Source organism: Microtus oregoni, unplaced genomic scaffold, assembly GCF_018167655.1.
Source record: "Microtus oregoni isolate MIOR12 unplaced genomic scaffold, Mior012 000092F_000, whole genome shotgun sequence".
NCBI lineage: Eukaryota > Metazoa > Chordata > Mammalia > Rodentia > Cricetidae > Microtus > Microtus oregoni.
Genome location: NW_024544601.1, coordinates 1816413 through 1842366, shown reverse-complemented (window position 1 = coordinate 1842366; position 25954 = coordinate 1816413). Strand labels below are relative to the sequence as shown.

The 25954-nt window shown below is 40.2% G+C and overlaps 1 protein-coding gene across 1 annotated transcript in view; it reads right to left on the bottom strand.

Moving 5' to 3' along the window:
- The window catches only part of LOC121442570 (ornithine transcarbamylase, mitochondrial), a 74829-nt gene that overhangs the window by 28771 nt on the left and 20104 nt on the right, over nucleotides 1–25954 (bottom strand). Inside the window, exons 3-4 of the mRNA XM_041644153.1 lie at nucleotides 25550–25631; nucleotides 16176–16263 (exon numbers count right to left, since the gene is read on the bottom strand). Of these exons, the coding sequence (XP_041500087.1) occupies nucleotides 16176–16263; nucleotides 25550–25631 (170 nt within the window). The remainder of the gene's footprint in view (nucleotides 1–16175; nucleotides 16264–25549; nucleotides 25632–25954) is intronic.

Sequence of the window (25954 nt, the reverse complement as noted above, 5' to 3'; positions counted from 1 at the left end):
AAAAACAAGGTGTATACTTAAACATGTTGAGAGAGGACAAGAGTATTACAAAGCTGTGGTAATGGGTCATGTCAGAAAGAAAATGCAAACTCCAGAATAAACATGAAATGTTATAATAAGAATTCTGTGGCCCACAGAATAATGGGTTGCAAAGGTGCCCATATTCCAATTCTCAGAACCTTCACAAAATGAATTAGACAGCTATAATCAATGTAAGGATTTGGAGAAAGGAAGATTCCACTGGGTTGAACTCAATAGGATCTCAGAGGCCTTTGTAAGTTAGAGAAAAGAGCTGAGAAATGGGAGAAGATGCAATGGAGAGAAGTTTGGGGATGAGCTGAAGGATGTGGGCAACCTCTGGGAACTGGAAAGAGAAAGAATTCAAATCTTCCCCAGAACCTCCTGAAGGAGACACTGCTTCTAAATTTCTGATTACCAATGTAATAATTAGCAAATTAACAAAATAAGAAGTTTGTTTTCTAATTGCATAAGCCATGACATTTGGGACAGTATGTTCAAGAAGCAACAAGAAACAAACAACCTCACAACAAAAGTGAGAACTATTGTTATAACAGGATACACAGCCCAGTAGATACAGGTGGAGTGCAACTCACCTTGATCTTAGCAACCAGTTCTCACTAGCCAATCAGAATCAAGTGCCTAATAACTCACTTAAATTGTATCCCTCTGTTCCTGAGATTATTATTTTTTCTTCCCATCCAGGTCAAATTATTTAAACCCTTAGAGGATGGAAAAGAACATACAGCTCAATAATGTTTAAATTCCAAGACTGTGAAAGAATAATAAAGAAGATATAAGAATAAATAAAATAATATCTATGAAACTAATAATAACATTACAACCTGTTTATCATCAAAATATTAGTTGACTCTGTAATCAATGTGATACTTTATGTGTGCATTTTCCCTTGTAAAATGCTTAGAGCATTCTGGGAAATATGAAAGGTTAAGCTGTGATTAAATTTTGAAAGCATTTGATTAAGTTTGCAATCAATACTGGAATGTTTGAGATTCCTTACTACACGATTACACATTTGATTGTATAAGCAGTATGGGCCCTTTTTCTTCTTGTAGTCCTAGGGATAGAACCCAGGACCTTGTGCATGCTATCCAAGTGCACTAGCACTGAGTTATACAGTCAGCCCTTCCATCCACATTTTAAAGAAATGCAAACTTGAATGCACATCAGAGTCACCAGGAGGTTTTGCAAAGCATCATCAGCTCTATTTCTCATTCAGTAGGTCTGGTTTCAGACCCGAGAGTTTGCATTTCTAACAAGCTCCCAAGGGTTGCTTATGTTGTGCTTTGGTAACCACATTTTGAGAGTAAGTGATTTGCAGGAATGCATTCTGTATTCTACTTAAAGGATTGGAAAATGTTTGATAAATTCGTGTGGTTAATATATTGGACCATAAACAAAGGACAGTGTAAGGAATATTGTAAAACAGAAGCATGTCAAAACTTTATCGAAAGCACCACTTGACTCCCCTTTAGCCATAAAAGGTGCAGGTGAGGTTGCATGCAATGATGTGACTATGATGTGGGCCAACTGGGAGAAGCAGTTCCCAGAATGTTTTTTTCATTAGAAACACTTGGGGGAACAAAGATATTCCAGACACTTTTAAGTAATTAGTGCATATTATTTTGTCTGTGGCATTGGTTTCTTCATGCTTATAGTTACTAGAAATAGAGAAATCACTCTTTATATGTTTTCAGGCTAATAAATATCATTTAAAAAAATAAACAAACCCTCTCACCGAAAACAATGACAAGCTTGCAGCTAGAGCTGGGTACTTCATGCAGCTCTCTCATGTAAAACCCCAGCTTTCGACATACTAAGATCTTGATTATACTTGCTACAGAAGGAAGGCTGGCAAGTCAAAAATACTTCCTGGTTCTGTAAAGGGTTTTCAATTTGGTCTCTCTTCATTTCTATTGAATGGAAATGGAATTCTGCTTGATTTCCAGTAGGTTCCTGCAAGCTTTCAGATGTTTTCAGGCCTCCGCCAACAATTATAGCTTTGGCAAAATTTGAGTTTCTTGTATTTAAAACACCCCTGGTGTGTATCAGCATGCCATAGGTATTTAATAGCCAATATTGGAATTTTTCAAGGATAAATACAGCTTAAAACATTTATCCATCATATTTTGTCTAGATGTTTGATAAGGCAAACAATTGCTTGTTCCTTTCTGCTCAGCAGAAGGCAGGACCAGCTGGAGACTTCCAATGGAAAGATGGTAAAGGACAAGCAATGGTAACCGACCCCTTCCAGATGAGGGTGGGGTCATTGCCAATAACTCTGAGTGGTTTTTTTAATCAAAAAGTGTGCTACTGTAATAATCAGAAAACATGTTTATATGATTATTTTAAAAAGTTAAAAACAATTATAAAAATTATCATTCAACAAAAGAAAACAACTCTACTTGTGGTGGTGGGTAATGCCTGTAATACCAGCACAAAATATGGTGATGCAGGGAGTTTGCTGAAAGTTCAAGGCCAATGTGGTTTACATACTGATCTCAAGGCCACCAAATGACACACCAAAACTACTCTCAAGAAGGGAGGGACAGGCTAGGGATATAACCTAGTGATAGGGTCCTCACTTACCATATGAAAGGCCTCACCATGGCATTAAGAAAATTTCTGTCTAATATGATTATAAAAATAACTAAGGTGGTATAGAGCTTCTTACATTAATGGCTAACTCTTGACCCTGTTAAAGAAATGAGATGATCTGGAATGTATTGTCATCAAAGATGAATGGGGTTTATTTCAAAAATGAGACAATTGGAACATATACCACATTTTCCAAATATGAGATATTATGTACATCCATAAGGATAACAATTGTGTGTATTGCAACTTTCAAATATATTAAAATCCATTAGTTTATAAATATGTTAAAATAGAAGAATTATAAGCCAGGCAGTGGTGGTGCACACCTTTAATTCCAGCAGTTGGGAGGCAGAGGCAGGCAGATCTCTGAATTTGAGGCCAGCCTGCTCTGCAGAGTGAGTTCCAGGGCATAAAGGTTACACAGAGAAACCCTGTCTTGAAAAAAAATACAACAAAATCTATTTAAGGTCAATTTGAAAGGGCATATAAGCTCTTAGTCAGAAAGTCAAACTACAGAAAAATGGAAGAAGGTTGTTCAGTAGGTCAAGAGTACCCCAGGGCTGGAAAGAGTGATCAGTGGTTAGATTAGGAGCACTTGTTCTGCAGGGGACCTGAACTTGATTCACAACACCCACAGTGTGACTAACAACCATTTACAAAGGAATACGACGAAAACGAAAAAAATAAAAAGTGCCCTAAAGATTGAAAGGGGGGGGGGTCGTATAGAAGAGACATGCCAAGTGTGGTTGATCTAAACATCTCCTTTCCAGCACATGGTTTCTATTGTTCTTTGATGTGTTTTGCTTCCACGTAAGACTATAAACTCAAACACCCTTAGAGCCAAACAAAACCAAATAATCAAGTCTCCCATGGTCCAAGGGAGGTCTGGTGCAGAATCTGTGGGATAAAGTAAACACGTTTTTAAAAACACAGGCCATGTTCTGAGGCAGATCGTAAGAGAAAATGTGGGTGTTGATGATATGGACAACCACAGAGCAGTTTTCCTGCTCTCAAGTAATTATTGAGGACTATCTGACCCCGGTATATGGGAACTAGCTTCAAGGTACCCTGAGAATACAGAGATACATAGATCAAAGACTGCACAGGGCACAATCTAAAATACTGATGGTCAAGTGAAGAGGCAAGACTTGAGTAATACAGAAGGTGTTCTTAAATGTGACCAGGACAAAGGTGACTGGCAATCAAGCTGAAATGTACCTGTCCACATGCCGACATAGTCTAACTTCAAACAAGCAAATGAAAACATCAGTAACATCCCTGTACCTAAGGTGCCTGGGTTTGGTTATAAAGTTCCATAATACAGCTCTCATGGATTTTCTGTATGTATCTAGAGACAAGAATGTCTTAGGGGCAATAAGGATGGCCACAAATTATGATATTCACAGTGAGGTCAAGATAGAACCCTACAAAGTTATATATCTGGAGCTACTGAGTACCGGCCTCAGCACTCTTTCAGAGTTCTATGACAAGCAAAGACTGGTTTGGGAACAGGATTTGAGGGGTAGAACAAACTGACTTAGGAACGTTTTTTCCCGCATGTATCTTTATTTCTTGGGGGAAAATGAGAGAAGGGAGAAGCAGCAGCATAGGGGCATAAGGTATAAAGGCAAAGCATCAGACAGAAGGGTAACGCATAAGGGTAAAAAGATGGCATAAGGGCATCAGGCATAAAGCACAAAGGGGTGAGGGTAAAAAAAGGGGGGGGCATAAGGCTAGGGTAAGGTGTGGTCTCCACAAAGTTTTCAATTTATATAGGCAGACAGACAAGTTAATAGTCCCAAAGGAGGAAACAAAGGTATCGAGCATGCATTTTCACAGTCACAAGAAACAGGTAGCTATGGCAAGGAGGCACTTTACCTCTCAGAGGCGGCGTGGCTGTGAAGTTCCCCTATGGCTGGGAATACAGCACTGGCAGCTATAGGAGCCTGCCCTGAGGGCTTGATTTGCATTAGCATCTAGCTGGTTGACTTAAACGGAATCTGTTCTGGGGACCCTGCTTTTGACTCCAGCAGGGTGCCCACATGAGAATTTTCCTATCTGAAGCTAGTTTTAGCAACTCAGGCCTTTTTCCTGTATAAACAGTTAGTTTCCTAGGCTATAACCCAATGTTAGTTGAAGCCACTGTAAAGGGTAAATACAAAATGTTAGTAGCCTGTTAGGTCAGAGAAGAAGACCAGTAGATCACAGTTTCCTTAGTCTGCTGTAGAACAGACATACTACCTCCTGTGTGAGGCTGCTTTCTTATAGGTGACTCCTGTCAATAAAGTTTGTGGAAGACTATTTTTATGTAGATTTTGCCTATGAGTATAAAGGCTTGACTGAATCCTTTTCATGCCATGGTGTGTGTGTGGGGGGGGGGAGTATCCAGTTGCCCTACAATAAAAGTCAGGTTTATACCCTACTGGGATACTATAGAAGGGAGAAATGCCATGATTTCACAAGACATTTACAGAATGAACAGTGACTTATCCAAAGGACAGCTGTGCCCGTAGCTCTGTACAAACAGGTTCTCCAGGTGGAGTGTACGTCTACACTTCCCATGGATAGCCCATCAGATCTGTCAGCTGCACATTTACTGTATAATACTTGTGGGCTCGCCACAGTCAGGCCAAATTCAAGTAGTCTTGTAGTGTCCTGCAATTCACATCTCCCCTTGTTCCTATGCTACCATCATCCAGACTGTGTCCCTTTGGACTCCGGTGTTTTACCAGTGACATATATCACTTGAATAGCTGACTAGGAAACAGTGGGAGAAAACGATATTCGTAATGACAACAGTGAGAACTTCATAATCATTTTCCAAGTGGATACTTCCTTTCTTCCTTCCTTCCTTCCTTCCTTCCTTCCTTCCTTCCTTCCTTCCTTCCTTCCTTCCTTCCTTCCTTCCTTCAATTCCTAAACAGTCCAGACCCTACAGTGGACACACAGGTGGTCTCTCCAGTGTAAACTGATCAATACTTCTCTAATGAGTATGTTCCAGGAAAGAAAATATCCTAGGCCTCTAGCATCTCTAACCAGGTGAAAATAACCTTGGCCTCTTTGGACTGTATTAATAAAAATTGATAGAGAACCAAAAAATATAGCTTCAGGAAACCTAAATGTAACCTTCTCAAATGAATTGGTATTGAAGAAGTACGGATGAATTCAATTCCCATATTCCTTTCGTTATGAAATTACCTCCAATGACCAGACTGTATTGGCTTAAATGTTAGATTATGAGTCTGAGGACTACAGAGTGAAAAATGTTTAAGGTGTGATAGTATTTGGAATGACCTCCTCACAATGTGCCCTGGTAACTTCAGAACTGAGTCTCTGCAAGCTGTCTATGAAACCACAGAAATGGCTGGAGCTGAGTCATAGAGTGTCCTGAGATTGCGTTAAACCATAACTTGCTTCAATCAACAGTGTAAGAATTCCTTCCGTGCCCATGACCTTTACAACATGAACTCATTACCCTTCATGAAACTCCTGAAATATTATTATCTTCATTTTACAACCCAGTAAACTGGGAATCAGAAATAACTGAAGCAACCCATAAGGGCTAGAATGTGGGAAAGCCGTGAACTGGACTAAAACTGGCCCTGTTTCAAAGTCTTTGCTCTTTACCCTATACTGTCATTCCTTAAAAAAAAAATACAGCAGGATTTAAACTTGAAGAAATTGGGTTTTAACCAAGGCCATATATCTGTCCTGAACATATCATCTAGGTCGTAGCAATTTATTAGTATCTAATTAGACACCTATTTCTTGCTAGGTACAATTTTGAAAATGCTTTATCAAAAGCCTTTCTGCTATTTATGTTTTGCCTTTCTGATATTAACGTTGTCAATACAAATACTTTCATACTAATATTTCATCTTTTTACAGTATTCTTTCCAATTAGATGATGATTCGCTCCTCTCTTAGCTGTTTTCCACACTCAATGAGATCCCTCCCTCTGGTTCATCATTTGGAATATCAGCATGGCACCGATAGGAAATTCTCCCACACTGCTGCAAGGGTAAGTGTCTCTGTGACCATAAGGCCTGACTTCTGTCCTTCAAAACACCTGTCCACCCAGAAACTCAGAATGTGACCTTGCCTGCAAATAGGGTCTTTGAAGACTAAATTAGTTAAGAAGAAATGATAGTAAGTAGGAGAAATCATAAAGCCAATGGTTGCTGCTCAACACAAATTCAACTTTCTCTTCCTCCTCCTCGTTCTTGTGTGTGGGGAGGACACAAGTGTGGGAGTGGACCAGGGAAGTGTGATTGGGGTGCATGGTGGGAAATTCCCAATTAATCAACAAAACTATTATGTTTAAAAAAGTGATGGAGTAAGGTCATTGGCTAATAAAGGAATTGCCTTGGCCCATTTTATTGGTTAGAAGATAGGTGGAAGGAGTAAACAGAACAGAACGCTGGGAGGAAGAGGAAGTGAGCTCAGACTCCACAGCTCTCCTCTCGGGAGCAGACGCCTCAGAGAGACACCATGCCCCGCTCCTGGGCAGACACACGTCATGAAGCTCCGACCCAGGATGGACTAGGCTAGAATCTTCCCGGTAAGACCGGTTCTCACAGATTATTAGAGATGGGTTGATCGGGATATCAGAATTAGCCAGTAAGGGCTAGAGCTAAAGGGCCAAGCAGTGTTTAAATGAATACAGTTTGTGTGTTGTTATTTCGGGGCATAAGCTAGCCGAGCAGGCGGCCGGGGTGCTGGGAACGCAGCCCCGCCGCCCCTATTACTACAAAAAAGAAGAGAGGATACAAAGAAACACATAGAGAAAAAATATGGAGAGAAAATGAGGGCAAACTTAGAAGTGATGCAGCTTCAAGCCAAGAAATATGAAGAACTGCTGGGAGACAGCAGAAAGGGAACCAAGATGCTGGTGGCACATGGATACGTGTTTTCTACCCTCTAGAATTGTGAAAGAATAAACAAAGTCATATTCTAAATTTATGCCAACCTTTATGATAGCTCCCGAAAATGGATCCAAGTGGTGGTGCTCTCTTAGCATCCCATCAGCAGAACACGGGAGCAGTTGCTACCATAAGGAAATTACACCCGTGGTGAAAGTGATCAGAGTTGAACAACATCACACTATTGGTTTCTTATATTGAGCCTTTTGTGCACATGGCTCCTGAAGTCGCATTACTAACTACTGTATTAAAGCGAAAATGACTGTGAAACCATCATGCCCCTGTCAACAGAGCACTCAGATCATTAGGCATGAACTGCTGTCATTATGGAAGAAACCCAGAGCCTGGGAACCGGAGAGATAATGACTCACTGTTGTAGCCAAGCTCCGTCTGATTTTAAAATTCCAAAGAATTGGTGACTTGAGTCATAATTAAGTGTCACTCCTGATGTGACATCTTAAAGTACAATGTCAAAGCAAGGAACAAAATAGAATACCTAACTCTTAACCCCAGTAGAACACCAGAGAATCTAAAAATACTTTCAAATCTGAAGTGAATTTCATGGAACGTACACAGGCATGTTTTGTGTTTTCTGGTACATTCGGTGGTGGAAGAGTGTTGTTAAGAAAGATTTCAAGAAAGGAAAGGAAGCAATGGAGCAGATTTGATTCTGTGGGATTCCTCTCCTTCAATGATCCGGGCTCCATTAGGGAAATGAGCAAAACTTTAAGGCTGTCCCTGCATGGTATAGGATAAATTCAAGTTCTCTAACCAGTTTTTAAATTGAATTTTGCTTGGTCACTGAGAAGCTTCTTTATCAGTGACCACTGGAGAGGGAGCCTGTACATCTTCTAGGACTTTGACCTGCTTTGAAAAAGAAATAAAATACGGAATAACTGTTTGGAAAATGATTACATAGCTCTCGATGGTGTCATTGTGTACAACCAAAGCTTCTCATACTGTTTCCTGGGTAGCAAGGTTGAAACACCTTCTTGTGCAGGAAAGAGCAATGTACCAGGCTTGACGTGGCAATCCTTCGAAATGGCCTGACCTCAAGGTTGGCCCAGGGCTGGCATCTGGAAATGCAGCATTTAGTGTGTGTGTGTGTGTGTGTGTGTGTGTGTGTGTGTGTGTGTGTGTGTGTGTTGGGAGGGGGGTCCTGAACTGGTAAGTATATACACACTTTGATTGTGTGGAACACCTTCCTCCTAAGGTGCCGGAATGTGGATCTAGGGTAGGCAGATGGCTGAAGTAACCAGTCCCCAATAAAAACTCTGGGATCTGTTTTTCTGAGGGAGTAATTAAGTGTGTTTATGTGACCAATCTCCAACAAAAACCCTGGTAACTGTTTTGCTGCGTGATTTAAGTACCTCCTGTGTACTTCACTTAGTGAAGACTTAGAAGTTTGTGGCAATATGGTCCACATGTCACACATACGTCTTTTCCCTTTGTAATTTTTTTGCAGTGTTGGGATGAAACTCAAATCCTTGTGCCTGGATCCCTGAGTTGTATCCTCAGCTCTCCTTTTGTGTTTTTCACTTGTAGTTTTTAATTGCTGTAAATCTTGGCCAAGAAGCACAGAGAACCCTCCTAATGAATCACTGAACCTGTATATGGTGTTGCGATTCCTCAGCATAGCAGTTCCTCCCAAACACCACTGCTGTGGGAACTGTGTGGTATTTTAATTCTGGGCGGATGGGACTGGACATGCTAGTCTCTTACCTTTCTTTCATCCTTTCTTTCTGTCAGGGACCATTGTCCTAAAGATGATAGCAGGGACCATTGTCCTAAGGATGTTTGCAGAGAGCCCCAGATCCCAACTATCTTGAGAACTGTTTGTTAACAAAACCACAAAAAGAATGTTTCCGCTTACACAAAAAAACATCAGGTGTGCTAACCTTTGCTACCCCCTACACCCCACCCCAAGCCAAATTCCTCATTCAAGGGCTATATAAGCTGTAACCATTACCCTAATAAAAGGAGACCTTGACAATTGAATTCTGCTTGGTCTCCTTCTTTTCTCTCGCCCATGATTCTTACAGGTAGAGCCTCTTCAGACCCTGAATAACTGGACCTGCTGGACGGGTCATCTTTCTTCTTCTTCTTCTTCTTCTTTTTTTTTTTATTTATTTTTTGAGATAGGGTTTCTCCGAAGCTTTTGGTTCCTGTCCTGGAACTAGCTCTTGTAGACCAGGCTGGCCTCGAACTCACAGAGATCCGCCTGCCTCTGCCTCCCGAGTGCATCTTTCTTCTTTTGGTGTGCTTTTCAAGGCATGGTTTCTCTGTGTAACAGCCCTAGCTGTCCTGGAATTCACTTTATAGACCAAGCTAGCCTCGAACTCGCAGAGATCCGCCTGCCTCTGCCTCCTAATTGCTGGGATTAAAGGAGCGTGCCACCACTGCCTGGCCATCATTGTACTTCTTAATTTACCTACCTTCAGATTATTTGGTATCCTCAATATCTTGTATGATAAACAGGTTATATTATTATAAATCAAGAAGAAAGAAGTAGAATATTTGTTCAGTAATTGTAAAAATCATCCTTGGGATACTTTTCTACTAGTCTTTAAGATCTTACTTGACCCTAAATATATTTTTTAAGGTAGGAAACATATGTAACATGAAAGATGAATGAGAAAACCAATCAGATGAGCAAAAAGGCAATCTGCAAGAAAAGGGCAAATATTTGTAATACATGTATCTGAGCACAGAGGTCAAAATGCCAAATATTTAAGGAATTCCTACAACTCAACACCAAAACAAATCCTAATTTCTAAAATGGGCAAAGCATGGGAGTTGACATTTCTGCAAAGACGCCACCCACTGGCCAACATCTATTCTGAAATAGTGTTCAGTGGTGATTCTAAGGGAAGTCCAAATCTAAGCCACAAGGAGCTACCACACCTGCTAGAATGGCTGGCATCAAAAAGACAATAGGTAAGTGGAGAGGAAGGAGGGAAACACAACAAAGCCTTGCTGGGTGGGGATGTAAATCGAAATTGGAATTAGGGATGTGGTTTCATGTAATTTTTTCCTTCCTTGGGTAGGTAAAATTGAGTTGAAAACACACATACATATGTATATAAGTATTTTCAGACTTAAAATAGATATATTTGCTAATTTTAGGGCATTCCTGGCTTCCCTTCTGCTCCTGAATAAGCAGCTTGCCACCGCTTTAGGCCCTTCTCCAGAAGTTCTTTCTTTATGTGATGTTATTCCCCCAGGGTTTCATGTCTGACTCTGTCTTTTCATTAATCTCTCAGCTTGACTGTCACATCCTTTGAGAAGCCTTCCCTGACCACAGAGTAAGGTGACCACAGGCAGGTCACACTGCCTTGTCTTCATCCCAGCACATCTTCCAATCAACTCTGCTATTCATTCTCGCTCAGTGGTTTAATAAAGTAATAGTGTATATTCCCACCCCCAAGAAAGATCTTGTTTGACCTAATCAGCATCTGATTCTCAATGCTTAAAAAGGTTTGGTAGAAAAAAAAACAGGTATTTAACAACTGGTTTTGAATAGATGAATAATTAAAGCATTTGAAAGAACAAGTTATAGTCTGGAAATTGCATTTAACAGTTATTAAGAGACCAGCCAGCTTTGCTTTATCCCTCACCTTCCAGTGGCTGCACCTATTGAATCCACCTCCACCAGTTTCATCTTCCACCAACATAAGACACTTTTTATTGTCCCCGGCCCCCAAAGCAGCCAGACAGGTAGATTGGGAAAGTGGTACCATCAATCAGTGTCGTGTGCGCACTGTTCTCTTGACTAGAAAGGGCGAGCACTGTCATTCAAGCGCCACACAGTCCCTTTGCATCTTCCAAAGTTAAACTTCTACAGAAAGCAAAGGATCCAATTGCTAAGGGTTGTTCCGTGCATATTGCAGGGTAGATGTCATTAAGATTCACCTCCCTCCTTGCCCTGTTCAGTTGCTTCTGTGGAAGGCAGGGGATTTCTCTTGTCTTCTTCAATTTGGGTTTATTGAATTTCCGAATCTCAGCATATCTTGTTTGTCAGATAGTTTGACAGATTAAGTGGTAATGGGATACAGAGAAGAGAGTCAATGTCTCCAATAACTGCTACTCTCGTCTGACTCCCCCATCTCCCAGCCCAGCCTCTTCTTATATTTGACTACACATACTCTCTTTTTTACCCTAATTGCATCTGCCCTTGATGTATGACCTTCTGAAATTCTCCCACAATGAACCTGTGGAGTTCAGTTTTTTAGAACCACTGAGCTGATACATACGTCTCCAGCTCTCAGTGTCACCTAAGGTGCTTATCTCCACTGGCATAGAGAAGTATATGTACTTGGAGGTTCAACCTTTAATGCAGTATATTCCTTCTCCCAAGATCAGAAACACACACACACAATTAACAACAAATCTGGAATAATTTAGCCACTATTACTTTTCACCTTTTAGAATCAGTTGTCATGAAGCCATGTGGATCTCTTATTATTTATCCCTTTATTTACCATGACTTCATTAATAGATCACTGCGTAACAGTCTGGATTTTCTGCACAGCTTCCCAAGTCTCCCTTTTATATGTGGTGCATGCACATTTTCATGTGTATATATTCACACACATGTGTGGAGGCCAGAAGTTTACATTGTGACATTAGTGTCTTACCCACTTGCTTTCTGCCATATTTATTTAATATAGGTTATCTCACTGAACCTGAAGCTCATTGATTCAGCTAGGCTTGTTGGTTGGCTAATGAGCCACAAGGATCCCCTGTCTTCATTTCCCACCAGCACCGGGGTTAAAGTATACCTTGCTTTACTGTGGGTGCTGGGGATCAAAGCTTGGGTCCCTCTGCTTGCACAGCAGGTACTTTGCTGAACAAGCCTTCTCCCCAACTCTCAAGGTCTCCCAAAGTGATTCCAAGTGCTCTTATATCATCATTAGAGTCATACAAACCATCTTAAACTTAACTGGGGAACAAACCTCTAAGTGTGGGGACAGAATTTTCCGTTTTAACAAACTTACCAATTCCCAAACTAGCTTTTAAAAACCCGGTCATTAATCTCCTTATCTTCCATTTCTATAGTAATCCAAATTACTTTATAACTGTCCACATATGTACAGATATTTACATTGGGACACATTTCTGTTTAGGGAACCATTCCTTTATATGTTATACATTACATGCATTTGATAAAAAAATGTGAATTTTAGGGTTGGTGAGAAGGCTCAGCGGGTAAAGGCACTTGCTGCCAAGTCTGATGACCTGATTTCAGTCTTCAGAATCTACATTACGGAAGGAAAAGAACCAACTCCTACAAGTTGTTCCCTGATCTCCACATGCACAAATATATGCTGTCACACACACACACACACACACACACACACACACACACACACACACACACACACACACTGGTAAACACACATAAATAAAAGAAGCAGACAATAACATCTTTTAAAAACTAAAAAAACAAATGGATCTTCAGGATCAGAACCCCATCTTATAGAGGACACAATGGTTTGAATTAACAAAGCAGGCCTGACTGTTACCCTTTAAAAGACCCGAATTTAAGGCTGGCTCTTGGAATAACATCTGGTAACTTCATTTGGGGGAGTTTCCACTATTCCCCAGAACTGATAACACTGTGCCTAAAATGTTTTCATAAACAATATGGCTTGAAATAAACACACACTTTATGTTGGCAGGGGGCAAGAATTTGGTTGGAATGTGCTAATGTGAACAGTCTTCAGCAAAAACTGTGAGCTGGGTCTACTGTGGGCCTCTTTTCTTGCCAATATTTCACATACTGTGTCACATGTATTAAGTCTATCCTGTGCAGCCCCACCAGAAGAGTTTTGGAAGCTCGAACCTGGTGTCTTCTGAACTCTACTTCATATGTCTTTTTCATTGTATTTGGTATCTTATTGTTATAACAAATCAGAACCATGAGTATGACTGTGTAGAGTTCTATGAAGGTTAATACAATGACTCACCAAACCTCAGCATGATGGTCTTGGAGAGCTCCCACAAGTCAATATTGTCTACAACTTATTTTTTCCATGAAATAGAAGCAACAAGAGTAGGTAATAAAAGCATGGAAACCCAGACTTAGCATCTAAGTTTCATTACTTCTGTGTCTCATGGCTTCTTTGATTATAAAACTGAGCCAATAATGCTGACTTTGCAAACATTTTACAATGATAACAGAAGAAGTCTGTGGTAAAAATCCTTTAAGAAGTAACTATTATTTTTATTTAACCTTTTAGGTTGGGTTTAATGATCAGAAAGAATTCTATGGATCCAATTTTATCCTTATTCTACCATACATACGCTAGAAGTAATTGGATGAATTCAAAAGGTCACAGTTACACTGGAGCTTGTGACTAGATGGTTTGGCTCTGGAAATGTGTAGAGCTTCTCTAAGGACCCACACGGGGAATTGCTCGGAGAGAAGTCAAAGAAAGGTACATGTTCATATTCGGCCCCAGCAATCAGCTACGGTTAGATGTTTGTCTCCTGCTTTGAGTCTCCTAACAGTCCGCTGATTTCTGGGCCCTAATATTGTTCTAGCTGCCAGAATGCACTGTTTTACCTTTTCTTGGATGCTCAGCTATTCCCTCAGCTGGGTACTTCTGCAACCATTAGTTCACGCTGCCTTATTCACTCCTGCTCACCAGGTGCTTTCTAGAGGTCCCCCCTCAAAATGTCTCTCCTAGATGCAGTCCTGTCTTTTTCTTTCACTTGCTTTTGTTACTTGCTTATGAATTAAATTGCTTTACATTGTTGTAATAAGAATCACTGGGCAATATAATCTCTGTAAGTAGCAGCATACTTGGAAAAATATCCTTAAAATGTCATGTTCATTTATTCTTTGTGTCCCTACTATCCAAAAGACAATGACATCACCTCTTTGTACTCCCATTGCTTTATATGAAATGACACAACATCTTCAAACATAAAAGGCTTGAAGAAGAGTTCTTGAAATCTCTTTAGGAATTCAACTAAGGCAAATTCTCTAGCATATACTAGAGGAGCTGGAATAAAGAGCAGACATTATTTGGAAAGAATTGCTTTGTATCATGAGATGTTTTGGGGGAAATTAGTCTTCTCTATTGCCATAAAACATTCAACAAAGGTATTTACTGTGTATTTATGAGCTAAAAATGGACAATCGTAAGATCCTTACACAGGAAGTCAAAAGACCGATGTTCAAATGTTTCAATATTATATAGTGAGCTCAACTTTCTTCTCGCTGAGTGTGAGCTGCTGGGACTTGCCAGTGTAGTGTTGCTGCCATTGACTGTGGTACTTCTCTGGAAGATAGCTTTGAAGTGAATATAGCTTTTTCATGCTCACTTCTCCTGGGATTTGACTGGAGGTTGACATCCATGGTGACCCTGGAGACTACTTATTGGATATGAGGGAGCCATTCTGTGTCAGAATTTCTAAGTGAGTATGTATTCCAATGGCCTGTCATTTTCTTTTACCAATTAAGAATATCTGTACTATATTAATACCTTGGCATTTGAGACTCTGTGCTATCACAGCTAGTATGTATGTTTCTGATTATATCATTTCACTTTTGTGTGTCAATCTGTTCAGGCTCTTACTAGGGTAGATGCTTTAGAATAATACTTGCTCATATAATGATTAATAAATGTTAGCTATTTGTATTATTGGTACAGATGAGCTATGAACCATTGAACATGGCAGTTTTCTTAGACTCACACTTCCTTGATTGTTAAATGTAAGAGTCATCTTGATAATTTTAAAATTTGGAATTTTTTTTAATACACCTCTGTGAAATTGCTAAGGAGAGATGGAGAGATTGCTCAATGGTTATTTGCAATGGGTGCTGTTACAGAAGATCTAGATTCAATTCCCAGCACCCACATGATGGCTCACAGACCTCTGTAAAGCCCATCCTGAAGTATTCAATGCCTTCTTCTATCCTCAGAGGGCACCAGGCATTTACATTGTGCACAGAAATGCATGAAGGTTGATCATCCATGCACACAAAAATAAATTGCTAAGGAAAAGACTTCAACCATTCTCCTTGTTAGATTTTTGTGTCTATGTGAACTTGATACAAACTAGTGTTGAATAAGAAGAGGAACCTCAGTTGAGGAAGTGTCTCCATCAGATTGCCATTGGGACATTTTCTTGATTGCCAATCAATAGAGGAGGGCACAGCTCACTGGGAGTGATGCCACCCCAGGGCAGGTAATTCTGGATGGTATAAAAAAGCAGGCTGAGCAAGGCAGGAAGAGTAAGCAAGGAAGCAGTGCTTGAACATGGATGGCCTCTGCATTAGTTCCTACCTCTAGGTTTCTGTCTTGAGTTCTTGTCCTGGCTTCCTGTATAATGGACCTGAAGATGAAATAAGCCCTTTTCCTCCCCAAACCGCTTTTACCTTGGTGTATATCATAGCAATGGAAGCAAACTAAGACTCTCATAGAAAGGGGCTATAGGATGAAAGAGAGGCATTTCAAACATTAGGCAAAGAGTCCAGTAAATGGGAGGGGTACAAAGGACACTGAGAGGGGGAAACCATTATTGAAGGAGAATCGTCATCTTCTCTTTTACATGAATCCATCAAAGTTTGAAGTAACATTTGGAAAGAAAAAAGAATTTACAAACCGAGCTGTGTCCGTAAGACTTTCATTCACACCCAGATGAATGTCTTGGGTGGTAAGAAAACAAGGGTGTCCTCCCAGTAGAGCAAAGCCTACAAAGAAAGAAAAAGAAAGTTTTTTTAAAAAAATAACTAAAGTGCAAAACAAAATCATGAGGCATTGGTACTAGTACCATCTCAATAGCAAAGTCTACACCTTAAAGCTCTTCAACCATTCTGTTGGGAATTTCCAAGCATAACAAAGTGATAAATCTAGGGACAAATATGAAAAATATGCAAAAATATGAATATGTAAAACCACTTACCTTTTTTGAATTCATACTTATACCCCCCCTCTTTTTATTGAGGAACTGGAAATAATGGGACATTGCTCCCTTTGGGGGAACTGTGCCTGCTTTTTAATTCTTCCAATATAGAAAGATAATCTTCTAGGATGACAAAGAAATAAACTTGAGTTATATGGGATGTCTTGGGTGACAATGGGGTATTAATCAGCAATAAAAAAGGAATGAGCCTTCAGAAACATTATGCTAAATGAAAGAGTAAATATTTAGTGTAGGGAAATGTCTAGGAGTAAATATCTGGAGTAGAAGAAATGAAGATAGCTGTTGCTGTAGCTGGGCTATGTGTGATTGTCTGGAAAGGTGTACTGCAGTGTTTTTCTGTGTTAACTGAAATATTCTACATCTTCACGGAGTTTATAGGTTACACAGAAAATGTGCATTTGTCACCACTGAATTGCACATTTAATATTGGCCATTTTCTATATGTAAATTTTACTTTAAGTTTAAAAAATATAAAGCAAGCACCGAGGTGGTAGTTTAAAGCTACTAAGAAATAAAGGGTTACTGGTCATCATCTTCTAATAAAGACAAAGCTAAGTACCAAGTGGGACATGGCCCTCACTGCTTTCCACCATATGTGTGCTTAGAACATTACAGGTGCTGGAGCACAGGAGTCTGACTCTCCCTTTTCTCCCAACACATTCTATTGAGCATAATCTCAAGATAACTCTTGTATTTTGCAAACATACTTTATATTATGATGGGTCAAACTTATGTCCTCAAAAACATATAACTGTCACAGTTTGCTAATTGCATCTGTTTAGGGGATTTACTTTGTAAGGGAAAATGCCTCCATAAGATTGGGGTGTAGACAGGCCAGTAGGGCATTTTCTTGATAGGGGAGGTCCCAACCTATTGTGGGTGGTGCAATCCCTGGCCAGGAGGTCCTGGGCTCTATCAGAAAGCAGGCTGAGCAAGTCATAGGAGCAAGCCAGTATGCAGTATTTCTCTCTATGACCTCTGCTTCAGTTCCTGCCTCCAGGTTTCTGCCTTGAGTGTTTGTCTTGAATTCCCTTCATGATGAACTGTGACCCGAGAGTTCTAACTAATACAAGTCATTTCCTCCCCAAGATGTTGTTGAACATAGTATTTATATACATCTATAGAAACCCAGACCAAGACAGACTGTTGTTGAATGTTATTAAGGAATCATTTTGTTAAAGACATTGCAGCTATTGATGAAAATATTCTGTATTTTAAATAATGTAAAGGAGGGTGTGGGGGATAAAATGTCATAGTTTTAATTTATATTAAAATACTTTAACAATGAGAACAAACAGACAAACTAAGGAAGATAATATGCTAACAATTGTTAGATTGATATAAGGGGTATTATGTGTTCTTTATGCTAATCTTTCTACTTTGTATTTACTTGAAAACTTCTATCATAAAAATAAGCATCAAAAGCTAGAATAATTACTTATGTTACAATGTTTACCATTTTACTAGAAGCCAGCATGTCTTGAATCTTACAATACAAATCAAGAGCACTTACTGGCATTTTATACACCTTTCTCTTTGATTTTTCGCTAAGAAACAGTTTAATAGAACTGTTGTATGAATTTTATAAAACATAATTCTTTGCTTTTTTGTAACTTGTATTCTAGCGGTGAAATACTGATTATAAAGCAAGTGAGTAGCCTCATATCTATTAGATATTAGATACTGGTAAGTGTTATAAAATTTGAGTAACAAAGGACAAGAGAAAATGTAAAACAGGAATTGCCATTTTAAATGTCATGGTCATTGAAGAGCTGTTTGAGTGAAGGTTGAGGAATGTGACAGTGTGGACCATGAGAAACCTATCAGATGGGCAGAAGACTAGTTATTTGTCTTGTGTAAGGGTCACAACTGGTGGATTCAGGAGCTAGCAAGAAAGTGGGTGTGGAAAATACAGTGTGTGTGAAGAGGAGTAGAAGGGAGGCTGGAAAAGGAAGGTAGGAATAAGAAGCAAGAACTGCATTTTGTCTGAGAAAAATGAAAATCTATCGAAGGTTGGAGCAGATGGGTAAGATAGACTTTGGTTTTAATGAAATATATACATAATGGGGCAGAATCAAGGAGGCCAATAAGGAGAGACATTTGTAAAATTTGGATGAATGTTCAGAACTCAGACCAGAATGGCAGTCCCTGAAGTAGTAAGAAAGTGGTTGCATGATTAATCTATGCATATCTTGAAGGTAGCAGCAGCATTAAACTGCTGGGCCTATTTCCTATCTCAATGAGCACATTACAGCTAGCAGAGGACTTCCAGGTTCCTTAGTAACACTCTACTTATCTACATCTGTGTCCATATATTCTGCTTTATTTCCCATTATGCATAGGTGAACTTCTTATCTCTCATGTTTCCATGTCTCTTCCTACTGTCTTAACATGCCCAATTCACCCATATTCTTTAGATCTTTACTCAAATGCTTAACAACTCATGTGTCATCTTTGTCCCATGCTCCCATTCATACACTAGAAGTCAACCCCTTTAACTGTTCACAAACATAATCAATGCTTTATCTCTTTATGTCATAGTCATCGAGAACTATGCTCAATCATAAACGAAATATTTTTCTTGGCACTATGTTCACTTTTGAGTATCACTTTAATTCTTTGCTCCCCTCTAATCAGTCTATCTATCCATCTATCTATCTATCTATCTATCTATCTATCTATCTATCTATCTATCTATCTATCTCTACCTTCCTCCCTCCCTTCTTCTCTCCCTCCCTCGCTCCCTCGAAGGGAGGCTTTGCTAGCCATCACTGCGGCAAGACTCCTCCCATCAACATCAATATGACCTCCACGTTGTTCCATCTTTTTGCCCCTTTCTTTTCGATCTCTTTAACAAAATGGAACAGCAGTCTCTCCCTAATAACCATCCTTTATATAAACTCCAAGATACCACACCTTCCTGCTTTTATATCCAGTTTGTCAATTATTCCTTCTTGGTCTTGATTTCTGGTTTCTACTATTTTCCTTGACTGCTAAGCATTGGAGTCTTCCAGGGTTAGTTCTTGGTCCTCTTCTTTCAATCTAACTTCACTGTAACAAGCTCTCTGGCTTCAAATACTCTCTCTATGCTGATGAACACCTCTTTCCAGGTCTTTCTCTTAAACTCCAGACTCATATACAAGCGCTTTTCAACATCTTTCTTTGTATGTCTAACAGACATCTCAAACTCAATACAAGCAACAATGAATGTCTGGTCATTTGCCTTTGATCTGTTCCACCTGAAACTTTCATAATTCCTAGGCAGAAATCTTGAAGTCATCCTTGACACCCATCTTTTGCCAAGTAAATTTAATCTCTTTGGATCTCCTTTCAAAACATATTTAGAATTCATCCCTCCTGTCTTTCTCATTACTACCACACTGGGGCTAGACTTCCTCTCTCTACGGCCTCCCCCCACACTGACAAAGTATACTGCTTTTGTATAGTTTCCATACCCCTCACACCCACAGTCCATTTTCAACAGAGTGGTCAGTGTAACCTTATAAAATGCAACTTAGAGTATGTCTACCATTCCCCCAAACTCTCAGGTAGCCTATTTCATTCTGGCTAAAAGCGCAGGTTCCAGTAATGGTGCAAAGCTTTCTGCTTTGACATTAGAGCCATTCTCTGTGCTGAGAGTGTGCATTGCCATTCACCATGCTCTATTAATAGCTTATTGATTATGTCTATTGTTTGTTGTATCTGTACCCACTAGAAAGTAAGTGCCATGAGAGAAGGGGGGTTCCCTATCCTTTGTTTACTGTTGAGTGAGTCACAAACATTTCTTATAAAGACTGCCAAATAGTAAGTGTATCAGGAATGCTTGTTGAATCTATGAGTGAAGGAAGGAAGGACATTGACTCTGAAGAGAGGACCCATTTCCCAAACCGCCGTAGTGTTGATGGAAAGATTAGAAACTTCTTGTTTTTTTTTTCTCAATTTCAACCTTTTATTAAGTTCATACCAGAGACCGTCAGAGGTACACAGGATTTCGGATTATTTCCTCAGGCTTATTGAGTCCATTGATCTCTCACTGGAGTCTCACATGTATAGGAACAGCTCCAAGGCAAAGCTGGCTCATCTTCCTGTGTCCTCTGCACTGCGGTCATTGGATCATCTTTGGACCAGTCGCTAAGGTGGGAGGAAGACTCGGGACAGATTGACTCCAATTAAGGAACCTGAGTCAATGTACCAGCAATTAACTCCCAACTAATTAGCAACGATCACATCACTATGTAAGGAACTCGCCATCTCAGCAGTGTGCACGGAAGTGCCCCCAAAGAAGTGACATCTATATTAACATTCTACAAGGCTGATCGATGAATTAGAATTGTGGGCAGTGGGAATATTGCATGCCCAGAGCCCATTGATAATTTATCTTCTGCTGTCTTCGCTTTTTAAAGAGCACTTATTGCCCACTTCTCTTTGCAAGCCAACATCTTGGTGAGTACCAGGTAAACCCTTCTGGAATTGTGTAACAGACACATCAATTCCACCTACACAAAGACTAAGAATGTCATAAAACAGCATGCAAGGTCTACAGTAGAGGCTTTCCCATGGCTGTAGCTGAGGTACCCACCAGCGTATTTGAAAGGGCTCATAACTTTCTTTGCTCTGTTGCTATGAGACTATTACATGGCCACTCATATCTGCCTTCAGAATAAACTCTCTTACTCTGCGGCAGAAGCTGTGTCTTCATGTACCAACAGCAGCATGCAGCATAAACATGTATTTCAGTCCTGTGTCTGCAGCCTGCAGCCCACCTGGGATAGCTGTTCTGGTCTGTGTTGTTCTGTGTGTTTCTCATGGTTCCTCTTCCATGAGGAGAGCACAAAAACTATAACATTCAAATCAGCAGTATCTGTGAAGTCAACTCCGGAGGTCAGCGATGAAGTCACACTTCATTGCTGATGGAAGTCAGGGCAGAAACTCAAACAGAGGAAGAAACCTGAAGGCAGTAGCTGATGCGGAGAGGATGCGGGGACACTTCGTGCTGGCTTTCTCTCCATGATATGATCGGCCTGCTTTCGTATAGCACCCAGGACCACCAGCCTAGGGGTGGCACCACTCTCTTTGGGGTGGACCCTCCCCATCAGTCATTAATCAAGAAAATGCCTTACAGACTTGACTACAGGAAAATCTTATGTAGGTATTTTCTCAACTGAGAATCCCTTTCCCAAATGACTCTAGCTTGTGTCGGGCTTGACACAAAACTAGCAGGGTCAGATACTGCTTCTGAGAAGGGGTTTCTCTTTTTCACTGGTCAAAAAGAAACTCAGACCCCAACCCAAAGGTGCAAGTCGACTATTTGCTAATTTATCAGGCCTGGGTGGTGATGCGGTATTCAAAGGGAGTTAGAGGATTTGAAAAGCACGAAGAGTGGCCATGGAAGAGGAGAGGACAGAAGGGTGAGTCTCCACGCTCCCTCACCTTTCATTAAGACGCATCTTTTTACCTCTTATATTTATTCCTGTTTTCATACCAGATATTTTCATTCCATGTTTTTTTCTCCCGTTAATTTCTCAATTTCCGTTTGAGAAAATAAAGCGAATCTTATGTTTCTCTTTGTTTTCTTTACATTTCCCTGTGGGCTCTGGAGCAAAGGGCGTAAGTAGAATCCATCCAGTACAAATAGGAGGGATTTGATGCCTCTGTCTGGTAGACGTGAGGCAGTCATTAACCTCTCCGTGCCCTGCTTCAGACTAGAATCCCAATCTTCGTATCGGTACCTTTGTAAAGATGATGAATTTGAAACAGCTGCTACAGAACCAACTTCAATTTCACCTTGACGTGACATGCTCGTGTTAAATAATGGGAAGAAGCACCACTTGCAATTCCCTGTGTGTCTTTCTCTCGGCTACTGCATTTACTAGGATTTAAAAATATGTATCTGTCTATCAACTCAATTAATTTGCAATAAAAGAATACAATTGCCAGTAGATACACAGGAGAATTGCCTGGTTTGCCACGCAGCCATACACTGAGAGATGCAGAATGAACGGTCTAAAGCTACACACAAAGACATGGGCATTGTCTTACCAACATAATGCGGAGCAAAGAAGCCAGACACAAAAGAGCACATGCTGAATGGTTCCTTAAGACTAAGGTTGAAAGCAGGCAGAGCTAGTTTGTGGTAGTAGAAGCCTAGATAATGGTTGCCTTTTCATGGATGAGTAACGGCTTGAAGGAAAAACAGGGTTGATGCAAAGGGCTTCCGAGTCCTGTTAGCATTCTGCTCTCTTAGGTATCAGTTATAATTATGCATTTACTGTAAAAATCCATTGAATTGTCATATACTTAGTGATCTATACACTTCTCTGAAAGTGTGCTAGACTTAATATACATGTTTCATGAACAATTACTATGTGTGGATAATCATGTCCTATTTCCTGAAATAAGTAGAAACATTGCTGAATCCCCGAATCTCAGTCTTAAGATGGAACCCTTAAGGACGATACTATAAGAATTGCCTCATCCTGGGGAATGGCGCAATTCTGTGGCAGCAACTGACAATGAGATACAAACTATTTTAATTCTAAATAGCAAGGATGCTGTATGTGTTGGGAAATGATATACATATACAGAGGTGGGGATGCAGTGCTGTGACAAATACCTCAAACAAGATCCTGGTCTCTATTCCCCAGTGATGCACTCAGCAGAACTGGTTTGGCCATGGCTTTGTCATTTCTGTAAGCATTTAAGGCAGCTTCTTACTCTAATTTGTCTGTTTCTGAGTTTGGTTGGCAGCATGCCATGTCCAATTAGACCCATAGGGATTTACTGAGGATAATAACAAATACCCTGTGAACCATACATTTTAAAGGCCAAACATTCCTGTCCTCGTGCATTGGTTGATAGAGTTTGCAGTGTTGTGCAGGCTTCAGAGCACTTCTTTAGAGACAGTTGTAGTCGAACATAGTGCTTCGTGCCATTTGTGGAAACAATTTCACTAGAATAAAATGTGAGCATCTCAGGCTTCAATTAAACTAGATTCTTAAAAAGGTAAACTTAACAATCACATCCAATCACATGTCTGCCATATGTTAGCTATGTGAACTTGGGCATTTCCTGAACCTAGATCAACCTGCACTCCTCTATCTTACTTTCATCGCGTTGTCATGACGATGAAGTGTGGTGATCCATATAATTAATAGGGAGCACTGTCGGAGTCATTATCCAAACTCTGCGACAGCCTCACTCTTACTGATAGCTTTAATACAGCATTATGGAGGAAACTATTCAGGGATATTTCAATATCAAGTATAATATTTAAACAGAGAAAATTGGAGAACCACCAAAACATAATCACTTAAGAAATTAAAAACTGAACAGTTTTTATATAATAATTCTTTAAGTCACCAAAAGGACTCTTGAAATACTAATGGTTAAGTTTTTAAAAAGATAAAATTCTGCCAGATTCCTAGAAAATCAGTGTTAGGAGGAAACAGAGTTTGAGAATGACTGGCACTTTTATTCATTTCTCCCCACAATTGCTCAAATGCCAAAGAAATGTCTTACAGGAGCCAGATTTAAATTTAAAAAAAAGGAGCCATCTGTTTCCTTCCAGGGACTTCTAAGATTAGGTGACATCTTACAGATTTCCCTCTTCCCGTTTCCTTCTCTCAAGGGGCAAGGGAAGTATTTTAATAAGAAATGTGGTCTTGAGGTCCGAACCTTGGTGCGATTTTTACTGAGTGAAGTTAGAGGTCACTTAATCCTTGTGAAAGTCTTTTGGGGGGGGGCTATCTATTTGGTGAACTTCATTATTAATCACTATGAGGCCACTCCATCTATCACATGTGATAGCGTAGTAGCTCACATGGAAGCTTGAGAGAGTGCTCGCCGATGCTTGTGAGGCAGGGGAAGGCATTGGAGGACTGAAGAGTCAGGCAATGTTTATGTGGTACTTCCTCCTCAGCCCTGATTGCTCATTTGGATCACACCATTGCAGGGAGGTCTGATAGGGAAGAAATGCAGAGATAAAGAGAAGAGGTAATGTGTGGCTCATAAGTTTCAAAATAAACTTTTTGAAACCCATTGTGGAGATAACAGCTTTAGACACAGACAGTAGTACTAGATTTGGAAGTCAGAACAGGTTTGCTTCTAGCTAGTCTTTTCCTCACGTGACCGCTAACACAGGAACCTGGGAGGGGAACAAGGAGAGCTCGCGAGAAGTGGAACAGCGATAGAAAGAGGTACAAGCTATGTGCTCCCGCGACCAACTTCCAAGGAGTGGGAACATGAAATTCTCACATGCGTTTGAGGAACTCTGGTGCGGAGAACATCTGTGTTCTGCCCTTAAGACAGAGCAGTGAGAGGCAGGAAATATTCTAGGGTTCCTTTGCACTGTCTTTGAGAAAGGAACTATTAGGTAAAGGTGGCCTTAGGGTATCTCTGTTCCAGTGAAGTGTGGAGTACCATCAAGAGCTAAGACAAGAGAATCTTAAAGTCTTGGAATCAGAGTGAGACAAACCTTGTAGCAAAATGCAGAGCCAATAGAGATGTAAAGACCCAGGAGGCTCTGGTGTAAACATCAGATGGCAATGCCCTGATGACCAAGCACACTAGCTGATCCCTAGCTTTCTAGACATTCAAATATCCACCAGGGCTTAGTATAACTGGAGACAGGGAAGGAGACCCGATATCCATAAAATAAACCCTGAGACAAATAAGGACTGTTGAATGCAGAAGAGGTTAAATTCCCATCGTCTAATAGAATTGGCACAGAAGAAAACATTCATGAGTAAAAAGACCCATTTCTCAGCTGAGTTTTGGGCCTCAGGGTTGGTGTCCACTTCCATTTCGCCATACACAGGAAGCAAAATCTAAAGTGGCTAGTCAACTTTTCACAGCTGGCCTCCAGATGAGGCTGGTCTTTCTGCCTGTAGCTTTTACAAGAATCGAAGGACACCCCTGCACTGCTGCCCCAGTGAGACAGCTGCTCTCTGTGGTTGCTAAAGAGACACAACAAACTCACCAGTGATGGCAGCCTTCCTCGTGCCTACCCTCTGGCTGGCTCTTCAAGCCAAGTGTGAGTTTTCCAGTGGACTCACCTGTTTCTGTGGACAGTCTTGTTCGAGTACTTCTTTTCTCAAAAATCATTCCCAAGGATTTCCCTTGCAGTAAAGGCAAATACTGAAAACCAAGGACAAAAATTACAATTAAAATGCAAGGTATACTTCCTATCCAATATCAAGGATTGTATTTCAAAATGCTAATAAAAACACAGGTCAAATAACTACTACTTCAGAGTAAATGGACACAATATTGTTTAAAAACTGAATTTAAAGTTGTTTCACATTCAATACACACAGATTATTAACATGAAATTAGGAATTAAGACTATTTTTGGATACAGGTTTCTCGTGCAGTCCAGGCTAACCTTGAACTTGCTGTGTAGCAGAGGTAGGCTTTGAACTCCCCATCATCTTATTTCCATTTTTAAAGGCCTAGGGTTA